Source organism: Amblyomma mixtum, chromosome 9, assembly GCF_055824585.1.
Source record: "Amblyomma mixtum isolate Tamu chromosome 9, ASM5582458v1, whole genome shotgun sequence".
Lineage (NCBI taxonomy): Eukaryota > Metazoa > Arthropoda > Arachnida > Ixodida > Ixodidae > Amblyomma > Amblyomma mixtum.
In genome coordinates, this window is record NC_143020.1 from 3,658,087 (window position 1) to 3,682,110 (window position 24,024).

General features: G+C 50.1%; 1 protein-coding gene across 1 annotated transcript; it reads left to right on the top strand.

The window, feature by feature from the left end:
* Window positions 1-18,389: 18,389 nt before the first annotated feature.
* Window positions 18,390-23,644, top strand: LOC149328100 (uncharacterized). The gene is made up of 2 exons (XM_089561423.1): window positions 18,390-19,446; window positions 23,539-23,644. Exons 1-2 carry the CDS (start codon window positions 19,073-19,075, stop codon window positions 23,642-23,644), a joined length of 480 nt encoding a protein of 159 aa, XP_089417549.1. The 5' UTR covers window positions 18,390-19,072.
* Window positions 23,645-24,024: the final 380 nt, after the last annotated feature.

A 24,024-nucleotide genomic window follows, 5' to 3' on the forward strand; every position in this document is an offset into this window, starting at 1 on the left:
GTGGGTGGGGCGCTCAGTTCAGGACTCCAGCAGCTTCCGCCGACGCTTTGGTGACTAGCGCCCCCTGGTTTCCCAGGGTGGCATAGGGAGCGTCACCTCCAACTTCTTCTGCGCCACGATGGGCTGCTTAAGAGGCTGGGGTTTGCTGTGCATGTCCATGTAATATGTGTGAACATATTAATAAGGCCACATCAGGGTCATGTATCTGCGCATAATGTAGGGTGAATGCGGTGTGGGTGGTGGAGATTCGGAAAAGTCAGTGTTTGGATGCGTTTTGGTTGATAGGAGTCCGCCGGGGAATGCTGTTTATGTGGCGAGGTGTAGAGTCGCTGATTTAGGCGAACGGTCTCTAGGCGGGTTGAAAAATGGGTTGAGACGCGGTATAAGATGCCGTTTCTGTACGCCGTTCAGAAGTTATATTCTCGAGCTAGCGCGTCGGCCCTAATACTGCCTTAGACAAGTGCATGTCCTTGGGCTCAGGTGATGACGTGATTATGCTGGAGATGGCTGCTCAGAACGCGGAGAGTGGCGCGCGGTACACGACCACTACAGTGGGCTCCGCAGGTGGCTTGGGAGCCTAAAAATGTCACAGCTGTGTTTTGGGTATTGCTAATTTTGATCGTGATGGCTATAGCGATGGCGTCTGCCGTCGCCGGGTCCGATTCTGTGAACGACGCTTCAGGATAGGGGGTTGGTTGGGCATACGAAACTGTAGCTCACCAGAAACGGTAGCTGACCCGGTGGCACACCGACTTAAAAAAATGTGGCAGGGGAAATGCAGCGCCTGAATTGTGTTTGTTGCGCCGGATAAACTTGTAATACTGTAGAAAGTTGCTAATGACGTCTGCAATAAGAAAATTGCTAGTTGCTTAATTCTTCTAAAGCTACATGCCGGAAACTAACATCCTTTGAAACCAACGAGGAAAGGGATGCCTTTTTTAGTTTGTAGTTTTTAATCAAATGGGAGATTAATAAAAGCAGAAAAACAACAACTACATGCCGCCGGTGGGGTCCGAGTCCATGATCTCCGAATTTAGCTTCTGGTGCTTCACAAACTGCTAGGACGACGGCTGTCCAATCTGCTGCATTGGATGGTATTGATGTGTAGTGTAAGCGAAACTTTAGTGTGTTCACCAGCGCCGCCATCATCCTCAGCGGCGGACGTGGTACGTCCTTTAATACTACGAGCGCTGCGTAGGAACGCGGTCGAACGCAAAACTCGCAGGTCATGGGTTCAGATCTCACCGGCGGCATGTGGGTGTTTCTTTCTTCTGTTTTTATTAATCTCCCATTTGATGAAAAACTACAAATTAAAAAAAAAAAGACATCCCCTGTTGGCCTACGTCATGTGTGCCATAACCAGTGCCTCTTTTCTCTCGTATGCTTCGAAATCTAGTCAGACAGAAAGAAAGCTCCATTACGCTTGGCTAGCTTGATTAGACGCTTGAAATGCCTCGCAGGCGTTTCAGCCACAGTATTAACCGCGCTCTCATTGATGTCAAAACTGCATGCGAGAGCGACGTCGGCTCCTTAAGCGAACGTCGAGTGAGGTGCAACCCCCTAAGGTTTCCCTCGTGCCATGTAAGGGGAGGCAGGGTTTGCCCCTTCTGCATTGCTTGCAGTAAATGTTTCAACCACCACTACAAGGTGCATAATCACATGACCGCATGTGGCGAAGCGGCGGTAGGCGCACAGCGGTCGGAGCAGCCGCGAGTCACGTGGTCTGACGTCACAGCCTGTAGAGGGTCTATGAGGGGCAAGTATGAAGGAAAGTGTGGAACCTACAGTTCTTGTGCTGCAGTTTAGCAGGGATGTGCTAGCACGCAAAGGGAAACTCTTCACAATCCGCATTTTTCACAAGACGTGGCGCCCTCTGGGAAGTGGACAAAATTCGTTTGCTACTTGTTGAAAACGCACGTGGAAGACGCCAGTTTCGCGTGCGAAGTGGTAAGTGTGTGCTTGACAGCTGCCGCATGTGCCTTTCACTAACGTGATCTGCGCATGCCTAGCAGTAGCAGGCGGTTTCATTTTTAAGCAGTGTATCTGAAGGAGGATCCGTACGCATGCGCAGAGCAGCCTTGGGAAAAAGGCTTGTCACGATATACTCGGTAATGCGTTGTCAGATCGGAGTTGTTGCGGCCGATTTCTGCCGTGATAGACGTGAGCGCGCCCCTCAGCTATCTGCGAGTGATGACGTGATCTGGTTACTTCACCATCGTGTTCAACGCTGCCCGACCAACGAAAGCGTCATTAGCAGCTGTGCTGCATAACTTGCGGACGGTCACCACCTGTAAAGCGGATTTCAGCGGCAGTTTTCGGCGTACGCGGTGCTGAATGCTATTGCCTACGTCCACACTGCCGTACAGTCGCCGGCAGGTACATCTGATATTAGAATTTGCCGGATCTTGTCGTGCAGCGCATCTGCGGCCAGCGTTCAGCTAGAGCGTTTTCGCCCTCGGTTCCACCCCCCGCACGTTTATGGCTCTGGCCTCGTGCCCACGTGCAGCGTCCGGCTCGGCATCTCGGCTTCTCCGATGCACCTTTTGTTGCTCCCATGCGTCTCGGTGCCCGTGTGCTGTGCGATACTGGGGCACGTTAAAGATCTCTATAGTCGGATACAACTTAATTCCGCAGTGAAGCACCGCCCAAAATCAGCCTCCGCGCACAGAATTCCTCCTCGACGAAAAAGTATAGTCCACTGCTTAAACGTTTCTTGTTACTTAAACAAGAAGCTCATCACAAGAAAAAATTACGAGGTCTAGAATTTTGATATGTGTATTGTTTGATATAGTGAAACATTAAAATATAATTTTGTTGACAGTTGCGGTTGGCCACCGAAGTAATACGGGATGCAGACGCTCAGTGTTAGCAACTGCTGTTCTTTTTTTCAGTTAAATTATTCCGGAGCCGTCCATCGACATTCGCTCATCCAAACGATGCTGCCAGTGTCGTCGCAACGGTTGGATCTGGAATCCGCACCCAAACATTGATGTCGATCGATTGAAGTACAATTTACTTGCATAACCGGCCGCTGATCGCGGCACCGGTTCTTCCATTTCTTGGTCTTTTCGAACTTAAACGAGCTCCTTTTTCGGTGAGTGTGGTCTATTTATAAATTGGAGCGTATTACCCAATTGGTACAGGCAAAATTCTATTCGTCCTGAGTGACCCGTCAAGAGTCGGTGCCACTAAAATCGCGTTCAGAGTGTAGACCGAATATTGTATATGTTTCGTAAGTATACAGTCTTTTTTCATACGCTTAGATCCCAAGGGCTTCGCATTCTGAGCCATGCTGTGAGGATATCGTTATCCTAAAAAATTAACTTTCTTGAAGATGGGAGGAACTCTCCCTCTTACCCTTCCGAGAGCAAATACTTCGAGAGTGTTGCAAATAAGAGCTCCGCTGCGCTCCTTACAACCAAAGTGTTTCGGCTCTTTTATTTGGTCAAAGGCTGTGCATTATCTGAAGAGTAAGCCCGGAAAGTATGAAAAAGGCCGTCACCCAAGCAATCTACAAGTTAGATGAAATATTGAAACAGACCTAAAAGAGTTGAAAAAAAAACGAACCTACAATATTTCTCAACGAACCATTAATTTGCGGCAGCCCTAAAATACGCATTAAGCTCTTTATTCTACAAATAACTTCGCACACGGCACTCGCATTGCTTTCGAGGCGAAATGCTACAGGAACGCATACTGCGCGACATCAGTGCACGTTCATTAAGGAAACCCAGGTGGTTGAAATTACGCGCATCCCTACACTGTGGTGTCCCTCATAGCCCGAGTCATTCCAGGACGTAAAGCGCCGTTGAACGAACACAGCATACACCTCAAGGAAATAGTTGCTTGCTTTATTTTAAGGTACCACGGGACTAACGCATTACAAAATATACTGCACCAGACTTAGTGTTTATCTTCCTTTTTAACAGTATCAACAGTTCTTTTCTTGAGTTATGCGTTTCCGTATAAGGCACCGGTATACAGAGCCATACGCGCTGTAAGGACTGACTTGCATTGGCAAGTTGCCAATGGCAATGGCAGCTGAGCGCACTTCGAGGAGCAATTCGGCCAAATGGGCACGGGCGTGATGATTTTTCCTCGCTGACGCACGAGGATGAGCCGGCAGCAGTTCACTGCGCAGATGTTTTTACAGGCTATCCTGCCACATGGCGCGGCTTCACCTTGGTGAGTTGTTATGACAGAGAGATATAAATCGACGCAGACAAAAAATATTCTTTCTAATTTTCATCCGGTTATCACTGCACCTGCTACGTTCGCAGCGACCGCCTTTAGTACGGACCACGTGATTCTATTTTTGTAGGACGTTGCACGCGGCTGCACTTGCGAGTACTGGAAGCCAGCGTCGTACAAAAGCATTGTCGCTATACGTATTAAGACACCCTGTGTGCAGTCGTCTTTGTCGACAAGGAAACATGAGAACCACGTCTTTCTTCGTGTTAGTGTTTGCCGCTTTCATGCGCGCGGAATCTGCTTCCCGAGGTAAGTTATCCAAAATTTCTATATTGTTGGTGCGCTATCGAAGTAGATGTAGAGCATGAATAGTGCAAGAAAAGGGTGAATTTGTTGGTGAAAGAATATAATTTTTTGCTCGTTATTTTTCACACTGCAATATGGTTTGGAGTTAAGCTTGCCTATTGGCCAGTAATCGATAAACCAAGTACCTGCATAACAATAACAGCCATGCTACTGAGGCAACTGAACTGAGATATGCTTCAATTCCCTAATAAACTAAAGCTTCTTGTGCTTCTGAAAGGGGCAGAAACAACAAATTTTTGCTTGGGTGCTTTCTTCTTTCAAGTGACGCGTTAGAGAGTGATCAACCTTTTGTAGCCACCTACGACCGCTAAATTATTTATAACTTCTTGATGCGGTGGCTCAGTAGCTATGGTGCTCGGCTGCTGACCCGAAAGACGCGGGTTCGATCCCGGCCGCGGCGGCTAGAATTTCTTTGGAGGAGAAATTCTAGAGGCCCGTGTACTGTGCGATGTCAGTGCACGTTAAAGAACCCCAGGTGGTCGAAATTTCCGGAGCCCTTCACTACGGCGTCTCTCATAGCCTTAGTCGCTTTGGGACGTTAAACCCCATAAACCAAACCAAACCGATGCTGTTTCGGTTTCGTTTTCATGAGCTGAACGGGAAAGCTTCCTTTGAGCCCATGCGTACCAGTAGGCAACGCATGAACGCCGCCATGATCCAATGATTTGCGTGTGTTGCCAGCTGTTTTGACGCTTGCTAAATCTGGACAAAGAACGGAGTTCGAACCTGGCAACGTAGTCCGTGGGAAGATGGCGGTATGCGGAGTAGCTCTCGACGGCTCTAAACTGCTGTAAACACCGCGAAAATCGCCGCGTTTGGATCATTTCCAATTGCATGTAGTGTCGCATACCGACCGTAATTTCATACAGGTGGCTTGTGTCTAGTGAGTTGTTATTCGAAGGCAAGTACCGCTATTGTGACGCGCTTGGAGTGTATTTCGTCCGTAGAGCGCGTGGGATTTTGTATGTCCTCTGTTGCCGAGTGCAAATACACGTCTGAAATTTGCTTTAGCCCCAAAAGGACAAACACAATTCGCAAAGGAGACGTATGCCCAAGGTAAATGGAGCAACTGCTCTGCCTGGTTTGTTTTGAATGTTCAGCATTTTGTTATATTAAATGTCGAAGGTTTGTTAAATTACCGCGGGCCTCTCGCATTTTGTTTATCTTTCTCCTTCGCCGAGGAAGACTGTGCTGTGTCTTTTCTGGCGCGGGACGTGCTCGTAATGGTTTTTATAGTACGCAGCAACGCTCAAAGCTTCATCACGAACGAGTGAAACAAGGTGGAGGTGGAAACGCATGCAACAGCATGTACCGCTCCGGAATCTTCCCGTTTCATCTCTAGCATTGTGCGCACTAAATTATGGGTGCTTGGTTGGTTGTCATGGTGCTTTTGTGTGTGTGCTTTTGCTGGTAATGTATGACTCTACGGTAAAACACTGACCAGAATTAAAGCGCAAAAAGACGGCACAAAGTACGAGAAAAAAAACGACAGGAGCGCTCTGCGTTTATCCTGAGATTGTTTTTTATTCCTCTGGTTTCAAAGCCTATTTATGAGAATCTACTGCCGCTAGTGCTTTATACGCATGGGATAAAATGGGTCTTGCCATTACATGTATGCTGTCTTGTTTTCATGCCCCATTTCCTGTCACTGGCTCTGTTCGGAGGGATAATGCGCGGTGTCACATGCTTGAGCTGAAGATCATAAGTGTGCCTCTTCTCCGTATAATAAACATGTTGGTAGAGTGCGCATGCATTGTCCTTGCGCCGTTGTCGTTGCGCGGCCGTTCATTTCAACAGCGTTACGGTTTGGTTTATGGTTTATGGGGTTTAACGTCCCAAAGCGACTAAGGCTATGAGAGACGCCGTAGTGGAGGGCTCCGGAAATTTCGACCACCTGGGGTTCTTTAACGTGCACTGACATCGCACAGTACAAGGGCCTCTAGAATTTCTCCTCCAAAGAAATTCTAGCCGCCGCGGCCGGGATCGAACCCGCGTCTTTCAACAGCGTTGCCTTTAATTGCCGCATGCATTAGGGCTAAAAAACGTAAAAGTAATAAAAACGCATTTAAGCAAGAACACCTACATCCTTTATAAGTAGCACCAATGTGTACCCTTTCAAGCAGACTGAGGACATGGAGTTAAGAAACACAAATAACGTTAAAAAATAAACGGCACCAAGGTTCATTCGCCTGGTGTCATCCGCCTTTAAAGAGAGTCCCGAGAGTGGGAGATTTTCGTTCACACGCTATGCAGTACACAGTTCTCGCGAAACGTGTATATGTATCACTTCCCGCGTTTACTCACAAATGATGCGAAATGCCCGATCCTTTTGGAGCTTTTTCCATGCATCAACGCACAAAGGTTGCAGCGCGGTGCACGAGACGCTAGTTACTCTTTGTCGTATGCAGCTCCTTGCATTAAGTGCCTTGATTCCATAGCTTAAGCAACTTGCAATCAGATTCGAAAGCAGAAATTTGAAATCGAAACTCCGAGAGCGTTCACTCCGGAACATGTTCACAATCGTCCGACATTAAAAGAAATGACCACAACCAGTAAGCTAAAGATTACAAAATATGTTTAAAACATTGAAAATATGCGCAGTAAGAGTGACATATAATTAATTTCTCTGCCGCAGTTTTCCGAATTCAAGTTCATACTTCACCCATCCTCGACATTGCGAGAAAAAACTATGCTGTTCACAAAAGTGTGTTTTAAGATGGCGTCCAAGATGGCAACTTACAAGCGTGGACCGCTTTGCTAGCTCAGCTTTACCCCCGTGGCTGAACATAGTAACTCTATGGGCTGAACGATAGTGTTATAGGTAGTGTTTAGGTCACGTCAGATAGAAAAAAACAAACAGCATATAACTGATGATAAGTCGTTCATTGTCATTCCAGCTCTTGATGCATGTTAATTGAAGTGTTGTAGTGAATTAGAAGTACGTATCAAAGACAGTATTTTATGTTTTCTTTTGTGGCTCAAGTGACGCACTACGCGTTAAAGCCATCGGTCGGTTGAAGAAAACGAAAATGAAAAAAGCGTAGAGAAGAAATTCAATTATATAGTGCTTGTAGCTGAATACCACGTGGTAAACTATGTATTTTAATGGCTAGTGCATTAAAAGAAGTGCATTATTTGAAAGAAGAAAATATGCAGTTAAAATTAGTGTCTATGGAGTGTTTCCAGATCTTTAATTCCGTCTCATCAGGGCTCGTGTTTAGACCTTTGGTAGCAAAAAATGTCTTTTGGCATTCCACGCACAGTGGTAACTCCTATGGTATTGAGGCTGGTGCTGTAAGGAAACCCACAGAAAGAGGACGACACAGCAAACAAGAAATTTGTTCTTTGTAGTCGTTCTTCTTTCGACAAAAAGAAGAGTTCGTTTTCGTTGCGTCGTCCTCTGCCTATTGCCTTCCTAATAGCGCTAACTTCAATTCAAGAGCCGCCGCGGTGGCTCAGCGGTTATGGTGCTCGGCTGCTGACCCAAAAGACGCGGGTTCGATCCCGGCCGCGGCGGCTAGAATTTCTTTGGAGGAGAAATTCTAGAGGCCCGTGTACTGTGCGATGTCAGTGCACGTTAAAGAACACCAGGTGGTCGAAATTTCCGGAGCCCTCCACTACGGCGTCTCTCATAGCCTCAGTCGCTTTGGGACGTTAAACCCCATAAACCAACGCAAACCAATTCAAGAGAATGAGTGACCAAATAGCTCTGCACCAAGATCTACTAACACTCCCATGACCGAGAGCAAAGGTATAGCTTCCGGTTGGTTGTGTTGGGCGTGCCCATCTACCAAATGGCTTAGCTCGCTACTTTTTTGAACAGAAAGTTGCCTATTCCTTGTGCTTACGTTGTGGGCGATGTATATCTGCTGACACCGCCTGAAATGAAGTCCGAACATGCTTCCTAGACACTCTTATGCCGTTACAATATATGCATACGGTTCCTTTTCTTGCAGCGTTTTGCATTACCGTTACTTCGCCTGATGTCCTTACTATCAGTGCGGTAGGTCCATTTACGCATTTAATTTATGCAAAATCATGAAACTCTTCATTACTGCACAAGAAATATAGCAAATATTCACATTTAAGTTAGGGATCTTGCATTCCCTTTTCCATTGGCTATTATTAATGAACACAGAATGATGACCTACAATACTGACTATTTTAAATGCCGCTATGAAGTAATGTTTAAAAGCAATGTTTCAATGACTTTTTAGTCAGTGTGATAATAACTAGTGTCGTCTTCCGAATGTTCTATTTTCGGAACATTGACGTTACCCATATACACAACGCAAATGTACTCTCCAGTCTAACGAACTGCGTTTTTCTGCCAGAGCGACTGTTACGAGAACAAGACCATCGATATTTGCACCCCTTTCAACGTAAGTGATTGTTTTTTTATCGCTAGTTTTAACACGTTTTGGCCATAATTCATACCGCAAGATTTCGGAGTGAGCACGTAGGCTTTGAAACTGGGTTTAATTTTTGTCGCATACTGGTCATCTCATTTCAGGAGAAGGATGCAGAGAAATTTCGCGACCTGATAAGAGTGAGTTCTTTGAAAAAAAAAAGAAGCCATTGAATTCTATATTCTGTTATCTAGTGCAACGAAAATTGCATCTTCGCACGCAGATAACGAAACTGGAACTTTATTCTCAGGCTGCGTACATTTATCATTCATTTCGAATGGGCACGAGCAGAGTAAACTAAAGATTTGTCCTCAATAATTACTTTTTTTTTCAGTGCATTATCTCCGACACAGACGACAAGGTACAATCGCTGGCGTATCTGCTAAACGATACCGTGGCATCTAAGCTTCCAGAAGACCAGCGAGGTCATAGCTTCTGTACGTACATCGGGCAGAGATTTTTACGAAGGAGTCTTTATGTCTTGAGTGCAATTTATTTGGCGAAAACCTATGTTGAGAGGTTCAGCTAAGGGCTATACCAACTGCGGGAGTTAAGTTTTTCTTACTCTCTGAAGTATTCCACGTGAGAGTTTCGCAATAACGTCATTTTATAGCAATGGACTGCCGCCCTTAGATAATTTCTTTATGCCTTCAATTTTCACTACAGAAAACAACGCGAGGCTGCAAATTTCAGGCAACGGGCAAAAGAGGCATGTGGAACATCGACAATGTTTTAACCCGGGAGCTGTTAAAAGAACAAAATACTTGCTAAGCGCTCTGAATGCCGCCATACGAACAACTTGAGAATCACGCTACTACAACTGCTACCAGACAAAAAAAAAGAAGGAGTGGAATTACGGCTACAGATGTTAGACAGTCACAATAAAGCACATAAAAAAACAAAAACAGGAAAGTAAAAGATGTGTTGAAAAATGCGAAAAAAGGTGCTTCTCAACAGTTTTAGTCTTTTCCCCCGGATTGCGTTCTATATTCGCTGAAATAAATGAATTCAAAATGAAAAACACATATCTGGCTGCTTGAAACAGTGGAAAAAAAAATATTGGTGAAAGAAAGGCCAGAGAAGCACAGAGGCAAGGCCTTCACTTGCGCTAGCAGACCGCCGCCGCCCAGAAAGCAGGATTTGTTGCCGCTCAAGTCAGCTGATTCTCCCACAGCATTCCTGTAGTGGGAGGGATGGAGGAGACAGTGGATAAGTGAGCAGGCCCACACAGAAGGGTAAAGTATAGGAATGGTGTCTGCAGCGCGGAGACTGAGGGACGTCCGATAAATCCCGCAAATAATGGAGAAGTGTAGATGTTCAGTTGCTTTTCGAGGCTGAAGGAGGTTTGCCGGCCTATGTCGTGAAAACAACAGATGAGGAGGCCGACAGCTCTGCCTAGCGAGGCTCATCTTGCAGACAGAAGAGGACACGGGAAGGGGACTGCGGCTTGAAGCTACCTCCCTGACAGAATATGAAAACGTTAGTAAATTGTAAATTGTTTTTTTTTTTTGAGGAAAGGAAATGGCGCAGTATCTGTCTCACATATATCGGCGGACACCTGAACCGCGCCGTAAGGGAAGGGAGGAAGGTAGAAGTGAAAGAAGAAAGAGAGAAAGAGGTGCCGTAGTGGAGGTCTCCGGAATAATTTCGACCACCTGGGGATTTAACGTGCACTAACATCTCACAGCGCACGGACGGACGCCTCTTGCGTTTCGCCTCCATCGAAACGCGGCCGCCGCGGTCGGGTTCGAACCCGGGTACTACGGCTCGGTAGACGAGCGCCTTACCACTGAGCCACCGCGGCGGGTTGAAAACGTTAGTAGAGTCAGCTAAAATGAGCCTGATGAGAGGACGGAGCTGTGCTGACGTGTCTCGCATGGGCTCCCGCCTCGAAGCCACTTTTCGGCAGAAAGAGTCAGCCTTCGGGCTCGAATATTTTGGACGACATCCGGGCCATTGTCCAGTGCCTGCTGAAGCCGGATTTTGCCAATCTACGGACACCTAGGCATATTGCCGGCTGACTGCCGGACTAGCCATCGAGCTCGGCCTAGCTCGCCACCTCTCCGCCGGGAACTGAGCGCCCAGGGACCCACACAGATGGAGTACGCCGTGGAAGGCGAGAAAATATCAGCGTCGGAGCTCGAGGACGGAAAATCGGAAACCATTCTTCGGTACCGCGACCGACAACGAGGCCTGAAGAATAAAGGGCCCGCATCAACCGACGACGAGCCTGCGCAGGGGCACGGCAAAGGCAAGTCTAATTCCAATTTTCCATCGCGAAAGAACGGGAAAAAGCTACTTGCACTCAGCAAGAAAGCCCTTCTCCCGCGCTACCGACCGATGACTACAAAATCGTCTGCCGACCACAAGGTTGGAATCTGAGGGATTTTGCGCCCGGACTACTACTCTTCTGCGCCTGCCAGGTGGCCAGGGTGCCGTATGATACGGTGAAGAATGAAGACATTATCAGAGTCAATACGGCCAACAACACCTTCACGCTATGCACGCCCGATCGTCAACGGGCGACTGCATACGCCAAGATAAAAAAACTGAACCTCCAAGGTCAAACCTACAACGTAACGTCGTACGTGGCGGCGCCCGAAGACTCGGTAAAAGGGGTCATTTGCAACGCCTACGCGGGAGACTCGCCCGAAGCGGTTCGCCAAGGCTTCGGAAATAGAAACGAAGGAATAGAAGTTGTGGATGCCCGAAGGATCGGGCAATCCAGAACAATATAAATCACCTTTTTTGGAAAGAAACTACCCAGCCAAGTAATCTATCAGTGCGGCGTCTTTCGGGTGCACCCCTTCAGGGAGCAACATGAAGTATGCTACAACTGCAGGAGGGTAGGACACCGGGCCGATGTCTGCTACAAACCTACAACGAACCTTTGCCGCCGCTGCGGAGAAAATCACTCGCCTCCACCTGAGGGAGAACAGCCAACCTGCCAACCCGTATGCATCGTCTGCAACGGGGGCCACAACACAGGCAGCCGGAACTGCAAATTCCGGCTTATCAACAAGAACAAACAAGAAACGCCCCATGGCAACCACGCACCCAAGCAAGGGGACAACGACTCATCACTACACGGACACCAGTCTAGGTCCAGGAAGAAAGAACACGGTGCTACCGGAAAAGGAGGAAGCCACAGCCGGAGCAACTCCAGCTCCTTCCCGCCCCTGGGGAACCCTGCAGGGAACGACAAGCGAAGCTCGAGCCGCGGACGCAGCGATAGCCGCTCCAACAAAAAGGTGAGCTGGCCAGCAGAGGCCTCCCAATCTATTGACGCTCGAGAGAAGGAGTTTCAGATCCAACTACAATCCCGAGGCAGAGAAATTGCCAACCTTAAAAAAGAGTTGGCTGACATTAAATGCCTGTTACAAGCGCATCAGGTACAGAATGCCACTGCGGCTAGAACGTCACCCACCGCGTCCCAGGCTTCGACCAATAATGCGATGGAAACAGACGCTATTTGCCACACTCCCTCCACCGCGTCCCAGTCTTCGGCCCATAACGCGACGGACCCAGACGCCAGAATAGCAACTAAAAGACCGCTTCCTACAAAAGAAGGCGAGGAATCCAAAAGAAAGGCCGAGGCTTCGGAAGCCGACACCCCGCAGCCGTCGAAAGCGCCTACCAAACTCAGGGCAGACATCAATACTCTGTCAGAGAGAACTAGCGCTATATCAACAGAACAAGCAACCTTCCAAGGCCTCGTTACTACCAAATTTGCAGAGATAGATATTCGCTTTGCAACACTAGAGGGACAGGTATCCCAAATAGCCACCTGCATGCAGCAAATAATGGATAGGCTTACAACTATCGAGGCCCGCCTACCCCCCATCTTGGATCTGTCCACGACGCCACAACCATCTATAACCCAGCATGGCACCACGCCAAAAAATTTGAAATTTGGCAATGGAACTGCAGAGGCTTCCGCCGCAAGCGGGCCCACTTGCAGCTCCACATCCAACAAGCACCGTCTGTTCCAACCCCAGACGTGATTGCATTGCAAGAAGCTAGCGGCAGGGCTACACTGCCAGGCTATAAAGCATATCTGCCACCTCATTATGATACTAGTAACGCAGCCGGCTCCTTCACAGCCACTCTGGTGCATAGAAATATCACCGCAATTCAACATTTTATAAATGATTCGGAAGAAGATTACACCCTACTTGAAATAGTACCAAGGCAAAAAGGAGACTCAAATCTCTTCATCCTTAATGTATACAACCCGCCCAGAAACAAAGGCAATGGACTCCCACACTTGTTGATAAACACAGTAAAGCTGGCTGCTGGGGCTCAACTAATAATTGTGGGAGACTTCAACGCTCAACACCCAGCATGGGGATATACCAAAGCAACTCCGAAAGGGAACCTGCTCTGGCAAATCATACAGTCACAAGGGCTCACAACGCTAAACAACCCGAGCGACCACACACGCATGGGTAACAGTGTATGTGTAGACACATCTCCAGACTTATCCCTCTCTAAAAACGTCAAGGACGCAAAGTGGGTCAACACCGGGCAAAACCTTGGTAGTGATCACTTCATCCTTAGCATCACCTTCCCCACGACAAAACTTAAAAACAAAGCAAAAGAAATACGAACCTCGGATTGGGACAAGTTCAGGCAACTTCGCGACAAAACAGCTCCAAAGGAGATCTCTAACCTTAGCGACTGGGTTATCTCCCTAAATGAGGATGTCAGCTCCACTAGCGTTGTGGTGCCAGTTGAGAAGGAGGAGCAGATTGCAGACTCAAAGCTGTTACACCTGTGGCAGGCACAAAAAGGCCTCCAAAAACGCTGGAAGAAGCAAAAACACAACAAGCGACTACGCAAAAAGATCGCTGAAATCGAGAGGCGAATCGAGGAACATACACTTACTCTCCAAACACAACAATGGAACCAAATATGTGAAAGCGTCAATGGACAGCTCGGAAATAAGAAGACATGGCATCTTCTAAGACACCTGCTCGACCCAGAACAAACACGTCCCGTGCAACAAAGTCAACTGTACAGACTCATACATAAATATGAGGGTACAACTGAAGACCTAATCAAAGAGCTAGCAGAACGTTATCTAAACACGGATGATGGTACCACACAACCAGACTACCGGGGGACTCCTAATCCAAATTTAGACGCAGACATCACAGACGCAGAGGTCTGGTACGCAAATGGAAAACTGCGGACAACATCTGCGGCAGGACCAGACAAAGTAACAAATAAGACTCTCAGGAACTTAGACGCAACGTCGATCGCGGCGGTTACAGACCTTATGAACAAATGCTGGCATGCAGGCAATACACCACCAGAGTGGAAACACGCGAAAATCACTTTTATTCCTAAAGCGGGTAAGAAACTCAGCACTGAGAATCTACGCCCAATTTCATTAACATCATGCCTAGGCAAACTCATGGAGCATGTCATCCTCAATAGGCTCCAAAACTATGCGGAGGACACGAACCTCCTACCTGAAACAATGTTAGAATTCAGGGCCCAACTATCTACCCAGGACATACTCTTGCAGCTTAACAAGGACATAATTGAAGCTGACGAGGGAACAGGAACGAAAGCAATATTGGGTTTAGACCTTGTTAAAGCTTTCGACAACGTCACCCACAAAGCTATTTTGACAAGCTTTTCAGAAATCAACCCCGGAGAAAGGACGTACAACTACATCCGATCCTTCCTCACTAACAGAACAGCAGTGATAAGGGTCGGAACAATAGAGTCTGCCCCAATCACACTAGGAAGTAAAGGAACGCCACAGGGCTCCGTCCTGTCCCCTTTCCTTTTTAACCTCTCCCTCATCAAAATTCCCCCCAAACTGGCACAAATACCAGACCTACATCACACGTTCTATGCAGATGACATCACACTTTGGGTAACCAAAGGATGCGAAGGCTACATAGAAGACACACTCCAAGCAGCAGTGGACATCATTGAGGCATGCGCATGGGAATCCGGCCTCACTTCTTCTGAGCAAAAATCTGAACTCTTCGTGATCCGTCGTAAACAAAGAGGTAGGCGTACCACGACATCCCGCCCCCCTCCCCCCCCCCCCCCCCCCCCCCCCCGCAAATAAACGTCTATGTTAATGGACGATCTGTCAAAGAGGTACAGACCATGAGAATACTGGGGTTGTATTTACAAACAAATGGAAAGAATACTGACACACTCACTAAGCTAAAACGCACGGTAGAAGCGACGGCGCGATTAATCCGCCGCATAGCTAACCGCACACAAGGGGTGAGGGAAAGAGATTTATGCCGCCTAGTGCAGGCCTTTGCGCTAAGCAGGATACTCTATGCCACCCCTTATCTCAAATTTTCGAAAGCAGAAAAGGGCAAATTGGATAGCATGATACGGCAGGCCTATAAGGCTGCGTTAGGACTCCCACTAAATGCCTCAACCGAAAGGCTTATGAGGTTAGGAATACATAACACCTACAATGAACTGAAAGAAGCCCATTTAATGGCTCAAACAGCGCGATTAGCCAATTCCAGAACTGGCAGGAGTATTCTTACCAGGCTCGGAATTAACTTTCAACCTACGAATAACGATGATAAAGTAGACTTACCCCGCGACTATAGGACGGCCCTACTAATCAAACCACTCCCCAAAAACATGCACCCCTTACACCATGAGGGTAGAAGACAAGCACGAGCCAAAGCCTTACATAAGAAATACAGACAGTGCGCTGCAACACTTTATGTAGATGCGGCAGAATACAAAAATACCAATGCCTTTGCAATTGTGGTTGTGAACGAGAATGGTGACCACATCGTCTCGGCGACAATCAAAACGAAATCCTCTGAAACGGCAGAAGAGGCGGCTATAGCCCTCGCCCTAGCACATACCCAAGGGAGCATCATCCTCAGCGATTCCAAAATGGGTATCAATAATTTCGCTAAAGGGCGAATTACAAACACCTCCCTTAGAATCCTTAACGCAACCAAATTCTCACCAAATTATTCCGAATTGATATGGGTCCCATCCCATTCGGGGAATCCGGGGAACGAGGCAGCCCACAATAAAGCCCGAGGTTTCGTCGACCGGGCAGTGGATGAGTCTGGCTCCCTGAATTTCACGAAGGACTCAATGATCACATATCATGATCTCACCAATCATTTTAAATTAGAGAGGAGAATTTTCCCCCCTCCAGACAAAAGACTTACTAAAGAACAAGAGGTTACGTGGCGTCGTCTACAGACGAGATCGATACGCACCCCATCACTCCTCGCGCACATTTATCCCGATCTTTACGACCCAAACTGCAAACACCGTGGCCAACGTGCTACCTACGATCACATCCTGTGGGACTGCAAAATAGAGCCACCTCCGGGTGATCTAGTTACAGCTCCTTCTCTCGAGCGGTGGGAGACCGTGCTGGCTAGCTCTGACCCCAGAACGCAAGTTTTGGCGGTGGAGTGGGCTGACAAAGTCGTCGAGGGCTATGTACTCTCGACCACTTAACGCGACCTCTTGCCAAGCTCTTCCCGGCGAATAAAATGTTTTACAATCAATGAGCCTGATGGCTTCACTCTATGCTAGGAGGGCCATGCAAATAAGAAAAACAAAATAAAAGTGTGCTTTCCGCGACGGCTTGAACAGTGGACATATGTGATCGGGAAGTATATAGCGGCAGGCCAACCGTTAGTCCACAAAGGTGTTGTTTTGATTGCAAAAAGATGGTCACATGAGTTTTGAGTAGTCGACCTACCGCATTGGTTTGTACATTTGTAATGGCGCCTATGTTTAGTTTCATTCTGCATTTACATCTGCGCGAGGTTGTGGACGCGAAGCCTCCTTCGCGTTGAGGCCAGTATATTTGCATAACGAGTCAGTTCTCTTCGGTTAAATGCAGTTCAGTGGCTTGCACACATTGGTCGTCGTCATTGTTTCAGCTTGGTCGATGGCTGCGACGTGTGTTGATACTATTATTAAAGCGATAGCTTCACTACGGCAGCCACTTCGCCCCGTCGAGCGCGGTCGCACCTCGGCCGTATACCCGTGGCTGCAGCTGTGCGCCGGAGACGCCGCAAGAACCATTGCCTAGCAACCGCCGCGGTGGACACCTGAACCGCACCGTACAGGAAGAGAGGAAGTGGGAGTGAAAGAAGAAAGACAAAGAGGGGCCGTAGGGAAAAATGAATCTGAGGAAAGGAAATCACGCAGTAACTTTCTGGCATATCTCAATGGACACCCGTCATCATTTTGTAGAGGCAGGGAGGAAGTGGCAGCGGAAGAACCAACAAAGAGCGGGCCGTATTGAAGAAAATGGATTTTAGGAAAGGAAATTGCGCAGTACCTGCGGTGGTGGTGGTGGTGGATATGTTTATTGCCAATGATGTAAATCGTGGGAGCGAAGCCCCCTTCATGACACATGCCTCCTCAATGTGAGGAGGAGGCACCCTCACAGCGCGAAGGATAGCCCCTGGAGCGCAATCCTTCTGTGAGCTCTAGATGTCATCCGGCGCTGAGGCGCCACGAGCGTCGGTGACGGGAGCGGTCGCATGCCGCGTCGGCTCCGTGATAGATCACAATCAATTGCGATACATCAAATTTTACCCCTGTAAGCCTGGTACCATCGTCTCCAGGAACCTCAGCGGCACCCGTCTACACCACGTTTGTAAAGGTGGGGCCAATGTTTGACCACTTTTCGGGCATTTCAAGTTTTCGTCACGCCGCGGTGGTGTTAAGCCTAACGGCGCCGGGGCCTGCGATGGCCCCGGTCGGGGATCCCTCGGCTCCGGCGGCTCCAAATCAAGTCACCGGGTACGACCCGCAGTCCTTGCGGATCGTAACGATGGATACCAACCAATCCCAGGGTACGACTCAAGGCGAGGATCCTCTACCAACCGAGGACGATTACCTTGAAGATATGGTTCGCGTCTGGCGCGGAAAGAAGAACGCGGCGGCGGCATCGAGGGACGCTGGTGCTGGTGCCACCCAGCAACAGGCGCCGTCTAGCTCTACGCATACGCAGGGCGGGAGTGCGCTGAACGTAGCCTCGAAGCGCTCCAAGCAACCCCGGTGGCGGCCGCAGTACACGCCGCGTATCGAAAAAATTACCGACGATTACGTTACTTCCTAATGCGAAATTTGAGCGCAGCAAATAAGCTGTTTCACCGTTTCGATAGATTGAGGCAAAGAAATCGAGCAACACATGTATGTGCTATCACAGAATTTTTTTTTTATTTTTCACACGTATTCGCAATTTCGGCTCGGGCGGTGCACATATACAGATCCGCCGCCACCGATCTGGCTCTCTGATTGCCACCGCACAGGGGTTGCATTAGAGGAGGAGCGAAGAAAGGAATTAAGTTCGAGCCGGCGCTTTGACAACCGGAGACTCGCAGGAAGAGGGGGGAGGGGGGCGGCGTGTACACCCAGCGGCAAACGAGGGGGGCAGAAGCGCGCGCAGCAAGCGGACAACACGATAAAGGGAGGAGGGAAGAGATAGCAGCGACTGACTGATGCCGCTGACGCCGATAGCGCTGGGGGATGAAAGGGGGGCGGAGCTGGTTACGAGGCCGACGCCGACGACGACGCGAAACCCAGGAACGGACGCCAAAGAGCTGCGCTCTAAAAGACGACATCGTCGTGGTGCTGAAACCGCGAAACACGGTCGACCTAAGAGCAACTTTTGGTCCTGGACAAACCGGCGCTGCAATCCGCAGCATCCTCGGGGACGACGCAAATGCAGGACTTGCGGTGTGGCCTGTTTGGGACCAAAACGTGCTAGTATGGCGTTGAAATCAGTCGACGCCGCGGAGAAGCTACTCCGGGATATTGTGCTGCGGGTTGGGGAACGCGAGCTACCGTTCCGGGGACACCCCAAACTCTCCGGTGCGTTCTGTCGCGGGGTCGTGAGTGTTTCGCCTGACGAAACATCTGAAAGTGTTAAAAGAAAACTCTGTGCGGAACCAAATGTGGTGTCTGTGCGCAAGCTGGGGTAACCCCGGTTGCGGTGATCACCTTCGCGGGGACTAAGGTGCCACGGACGGTGTTGTACAGCTACGAACGGCTCCCTGTTCGCCTGTACAAGAAAACAGTGCCTGCATGCCACCGCTGTGGCACAGTGGGCCATCGGGCCGATGCGTGCCCGCGACCGCAGCCGGGGCGCTGCAAACGCTGCGGAGTCCAGGTTCCCGATGCCACTCCTGACGGCCCGGCGGAACATGACTGTGCTCCGAGCTGCCTCATCTGCAGAGGCGGCCACCCTACCGGAGCTCCTGGCTGTGCCGGGCGGTTCCGGAAAGCCATCAAACCCAGCTCCCCATCAGGATCCAAATCGAAGACAAAGACGGGGCCCAAGCAGGCTCCTCCGCCCAAGGCCAAGAAAGCGCCAGCTGATCAGGAAACCAAGGCCAAAGCCGGGCCATCGAAACCAGTCAAGTCCGCGACCCAGGCGGTGCTCCCGGTCCTCAACGCCAGGGACTTCCCGCCCTTGGCACCCGTCCAACCACAGGTGAGCAGTTGGAGTAGGGCAGTCTCCGGGCCCCCTACCCGTCCCTCCCCTACCCGTCTCTCCCTTACCGAAACCGCCCTACAGCAGCAGGTAGAGGAGCTCAGGCGCCAGAACCAAATTCTAGCGCGCAAAATTCAGGAATTAGAGGCCAAACAGGCCGGGTCATCCGAACCAATGCAAGAAGCTGAGCCAGACGACGAGGATGACGGATAACCCGTAGCATCTTGCCTCACTAGCGTCTCGCGACAGAGCGGGGACACGGTAGTTGGATCTACTGGTCGCGTTGCCGGCCTAGAGGCACTGCAGCGCCAAACCGAGCAACTGGAGGAGCAAGTGGCGGCCCTCCCGAATCAAATCATGTCGGCAGTCCGCGAGACCTTCCAGGACATGTTCAAGGCAGCTTTAACGCAAGCACTTCCCGACCTTATGACCCAGGTCACTGACTCGGTCCTTAAAGCCGTGCAGCCCTGGGTCAGCACCCAAATTAAGAACGCCACAAGCTGCGATTCCCCTCACCTTAAACGTAAGACAGCCTCCCGCCAGGCAGCGGAGGAACATGGTTGAGGCTCGGCAGCTGGTGGGAGGGTGCGGCCCCTCACTGGGGTTGCGCCGCCTCCCGGCCAGAGCTAATCCGATCGCCCTTAAATAAATACAAGATGGCTAGCAGATGTGATAGGAATGCTAAAAATTTTGAAAAATTCCAGATCATCCAATGGAACTGCAGGAGTTTCAGAGCTTGGAAAAAGCGGTCACACCTCCAGCTTTACCTGCAGTCGCTAGGTGACATGCCGGCGCTCACTGCCCTGCAGGAGCCCGGCATAGACGCTAAATTATCAGGCTACAGCACCTTTCAGGGGGGCCCCTCTACGTGCATCCTGGTGAATAAGGCTTACACTGTGGTTCAGGTCGACTTAGACTTGAGTACCGAGCAAGAATATACAATGGTCCGAGTACTGCCTCTCAGACGCCGCGACCCGTCAATACATATCCTCAACATATACTGCCCTCCGCGTAAGCCGCGCGTAACTTTCAATGAAATCTTCCTTCGCGCGATAAAATTGGCAGCCAAAGAGCCTCTAGTGATCGTTGGAGACTTCAATGCTCCCAGCCTTCATTGGGGCTACCACTTCGAACAGGCAAGAGGACGTAAGCTGGCGGAGCTCATCTCCACCCTCAGCCTCACGTTGCTCACGGACCCGGCGTATCCCACTCGAGTGGGGAATTCGGTAACCCGCGACACGTGTCCAGACCTTTCTCTCGTTAAAAATGCTAGAGAGGCTGCCTGGGAGAACTTGGGAGATTCTCTAGGCAGCGATCACCTCCTTCTTCGGATTACACTCGAGGCAAAGGCAGCGCGCAAAAAATGGGGTCAGGCCAAGCTGACCGATTGGCACAAATTCCGGAATCACACTATCCCTCCCGTACTATTTTCCGGCGGCTACGCGGAGTGGGCTAACCACATATACAACATTAAGAAACGACACGTCACAACACTACAAACCACCGAAGAGATCCCCGCAGTGGACACCCACCTCCTGCATTTGTGGGAGGCGCGCCGGAGCTTAACTAAACGGTGGAAAAAGCAGAAAACTAATCGCAAATTACGCGACCGCATAGCCAAACTCACAGAGCAGGCTGCAGCGTATGCTGCCGAGCTCTCAGATTCAAATTGGAAAGCACGCTGCGACGCCGCAGCTCATCAGATGACCTCGAAGGGGACGTGGCGTCTCTTTCGCAGTCTAATCGACCCCTCCCAAACGAGAGGGGAGACGCAAAAGCAGCTCCGGCGGGCTCTGCAAGGGTTCCAAGGTACGACGGCGCAACTTGCGGACACTCTGTGCGACATATATCTCTGTCGTATGGAGGACCCGCCTGGGCCAGAGTACATGTACTCTGGCAGGCCTAATGAAACACTCGATGCCCCTTTTGAGTTGCACGACCTTAAGGCGGCCTTAGCAAAAATGCGCCGGGGTACGGCTCCGGGACGGCACCACATAACAGTGAACCTGTTGGCGAACCTACCGGACTCAGCCTACCTTCACTTATTAGAATACATCAACCAGATCTGGGACGGGCGTCCACTCCCTCCCGAGTGGAAAACGTCACTTGTGACGTTTATCCCTAAAGCAGGTAAGGCCGTGAATACGGACAACCTGAGGCCCATATCACTGATCTCATGTGCGGGCAAGCTTATGGAGACGATGGTACGGGATCGCCTCTCTCCATACCTGGAGAGTAAGGGCTTCTTTGCAGTCACCGTGTTCGGGTTTCGCCCTCACATGTCTGCACAGGATGTCCTTCTCCAGCTGCACAGGGATGTAATACGACCCACAACTATGCAACACAATGACAAAGCCATCCTCGCCCTTGATTTAAAAGGGGCTTTCGACAATGTGAAAGACGGAAGCATCCTGGCCAACTTGAGTTCTACCGATTGTGGGGCTAGGACCTACGCGTATGTAAGAGATTTCTTGTCTAATCGCCAGGCCTTTCTTCGGATTGAGGGCGAGGAATACGGCCCTTACATGATGGGAACACGGGGTACCCCTCAGGGAGCAGTGTTATCACCGCTCCTGTTCAACATTGCTATGATTCGCCTCCCAAGCCAATTGGCCCGGTTGGAAGGCATTCAACACGCGTTATATGCAGATGATACTACAATTTGGACCACTCAGGGGAGCCTTGCGGACATGGAGGACCGCCTTCAGCAGGCTGCTTCCATAGTCGATGCGTATGCTAATGACTGTGGGCTCCAATGTGTTCCAGCGAAATCAGAGCTTCTGCATGTCAGAGCGAACCCAAAGGATAGGACAGGAATACACATCTCTCTGTCAGGAGGTCCTATTAGAGAGGTGGAGGAGCTCCGTATTCTGGGCCTTTTCATTCACCAGAGACTCAGACCGGACTACACTATTGCGAAATTCAAGAGAGTAGGCGAACAGGTAGGGCGCATGATCCGCCGCGTTTCCAACAAGCGGGGTGGTCTGCGGGGAAGGGACGCACTTCGGCTCGTCTATGCCTTCGTGACTAGCCGGATACTCTACGCCGTCCATATCTCCGCACTACTAAGCAAGACGAGGCGCGAATAGACGCCATCATCCGCAAGGCAACTAAGCGAGCCCTGGATCTCCCGGTGGCTACCTCTAATGCCAAACTCAAGGCATTGGGGGTGCTAAACTCCTACCAGGAGCTGCGGGAGGCCCACCTCGTGAACCAATACACGCGGCTCACGCAGACGGCTCCTGGGCGCCGCCTGTTAAACCGCTTACACATTCAACACGACTGCACTCCAGAGGAGGCGGAGCGTATCCCAGTACTATGGCGCCATATGCTCTGGGTCTTCCCGCTCCCCCTTAACATGGACACCGACATGCATGAAAACAGACGTCAAGCGCGGGCTCGGGCTCTTGAGAGACAACACGGCTCCCGACCCGGTGTATACTATGTAGACGTAGCAGGGCCGTTGCCCACGGGATTTTACTCGGCCGCTGTCGTTCACCAGGAAATGGACGTTGATGGACTCTCCTTTCGAGCCCCGAATTCAATGCGGGCCGAGGAAGTAGCGATAGCGCTTGCTGCCGCCCACGCCAATTCGAGAATAATCATCACGGACTCCCGAAAAGCATGTGAACATTACTTGGCAGGGGAGATCTCCCCCTTAGCTGCTTGTATTCTACGACGGACTGCCACTGATCCAACACCCAAACGAATCATTTGGGCTCCTGGCCACCAGGGCTTACGAGGTAATGAGGCCGCTGACGCGGCTGCCCGAGCGCTTACTCACCGGGCTCCTCATCCCAGCTCTTCTGGCTCGGAGACTAACCAGCCGCTGCTGCGATTCCGGGAAATATTAACACATTATAGCGACAACCACCGCCTTTTCCCGGCCCCGGCAAAAGGGCTGAGTAAGAAGGAGGAGCGAACTTTAAGGCGCCTGCAGACAGGTACTCTACTCTGTCCTGCAATAATAAAACATTACGATCCTAACACGGATGGGCGATGCCCGCACTGTGGGGAGACCTGTGATATCTTCCACATGGTGTGGGCATGTACTCAAAATCCCCACCTCCCCCCTTCCCCTACCCCTTCCAGAGAGGCATGGGAGACTGCCCTCCTCAACTGCTCCTCGCTTGAGTCCCAAAGGGCTCTGGTGAAACGGGCGAGAGACGGGGCCTCGTCATGCGGTGTCCCGAACTAGGGACGCCGACCATGTAGCGGGGTCACTCTGTGGCTCCCAAACTCTTTTTTCACAAAATAAAAGTTTCCACCACCATCCGGCGCTGGTCTTCAGCGGACGAGCTGGTCAGAAGAGACTCCCAGTAAGACTCCGCCGCGTTTGGTGATGGGGGATGAGGGAATGTGGGGCATATAGGAGGGTGTATAAGAAGTATCCTGGTTTGCTGCAAAGTTTGCATGATGACGGCAATTGGTCTGGGTATTGTGCATGCAGCAGTATTGGGCATGGAGCAGTCCGGGTTTGTAGTTGTCGCCAATGTGCAGCCTGCGCTATGGTGAGGGATGGAGATGGGGGTGCGTATTCCCTTCGTTTGTCTAGGTAGTACGAGAGAATATCACGGA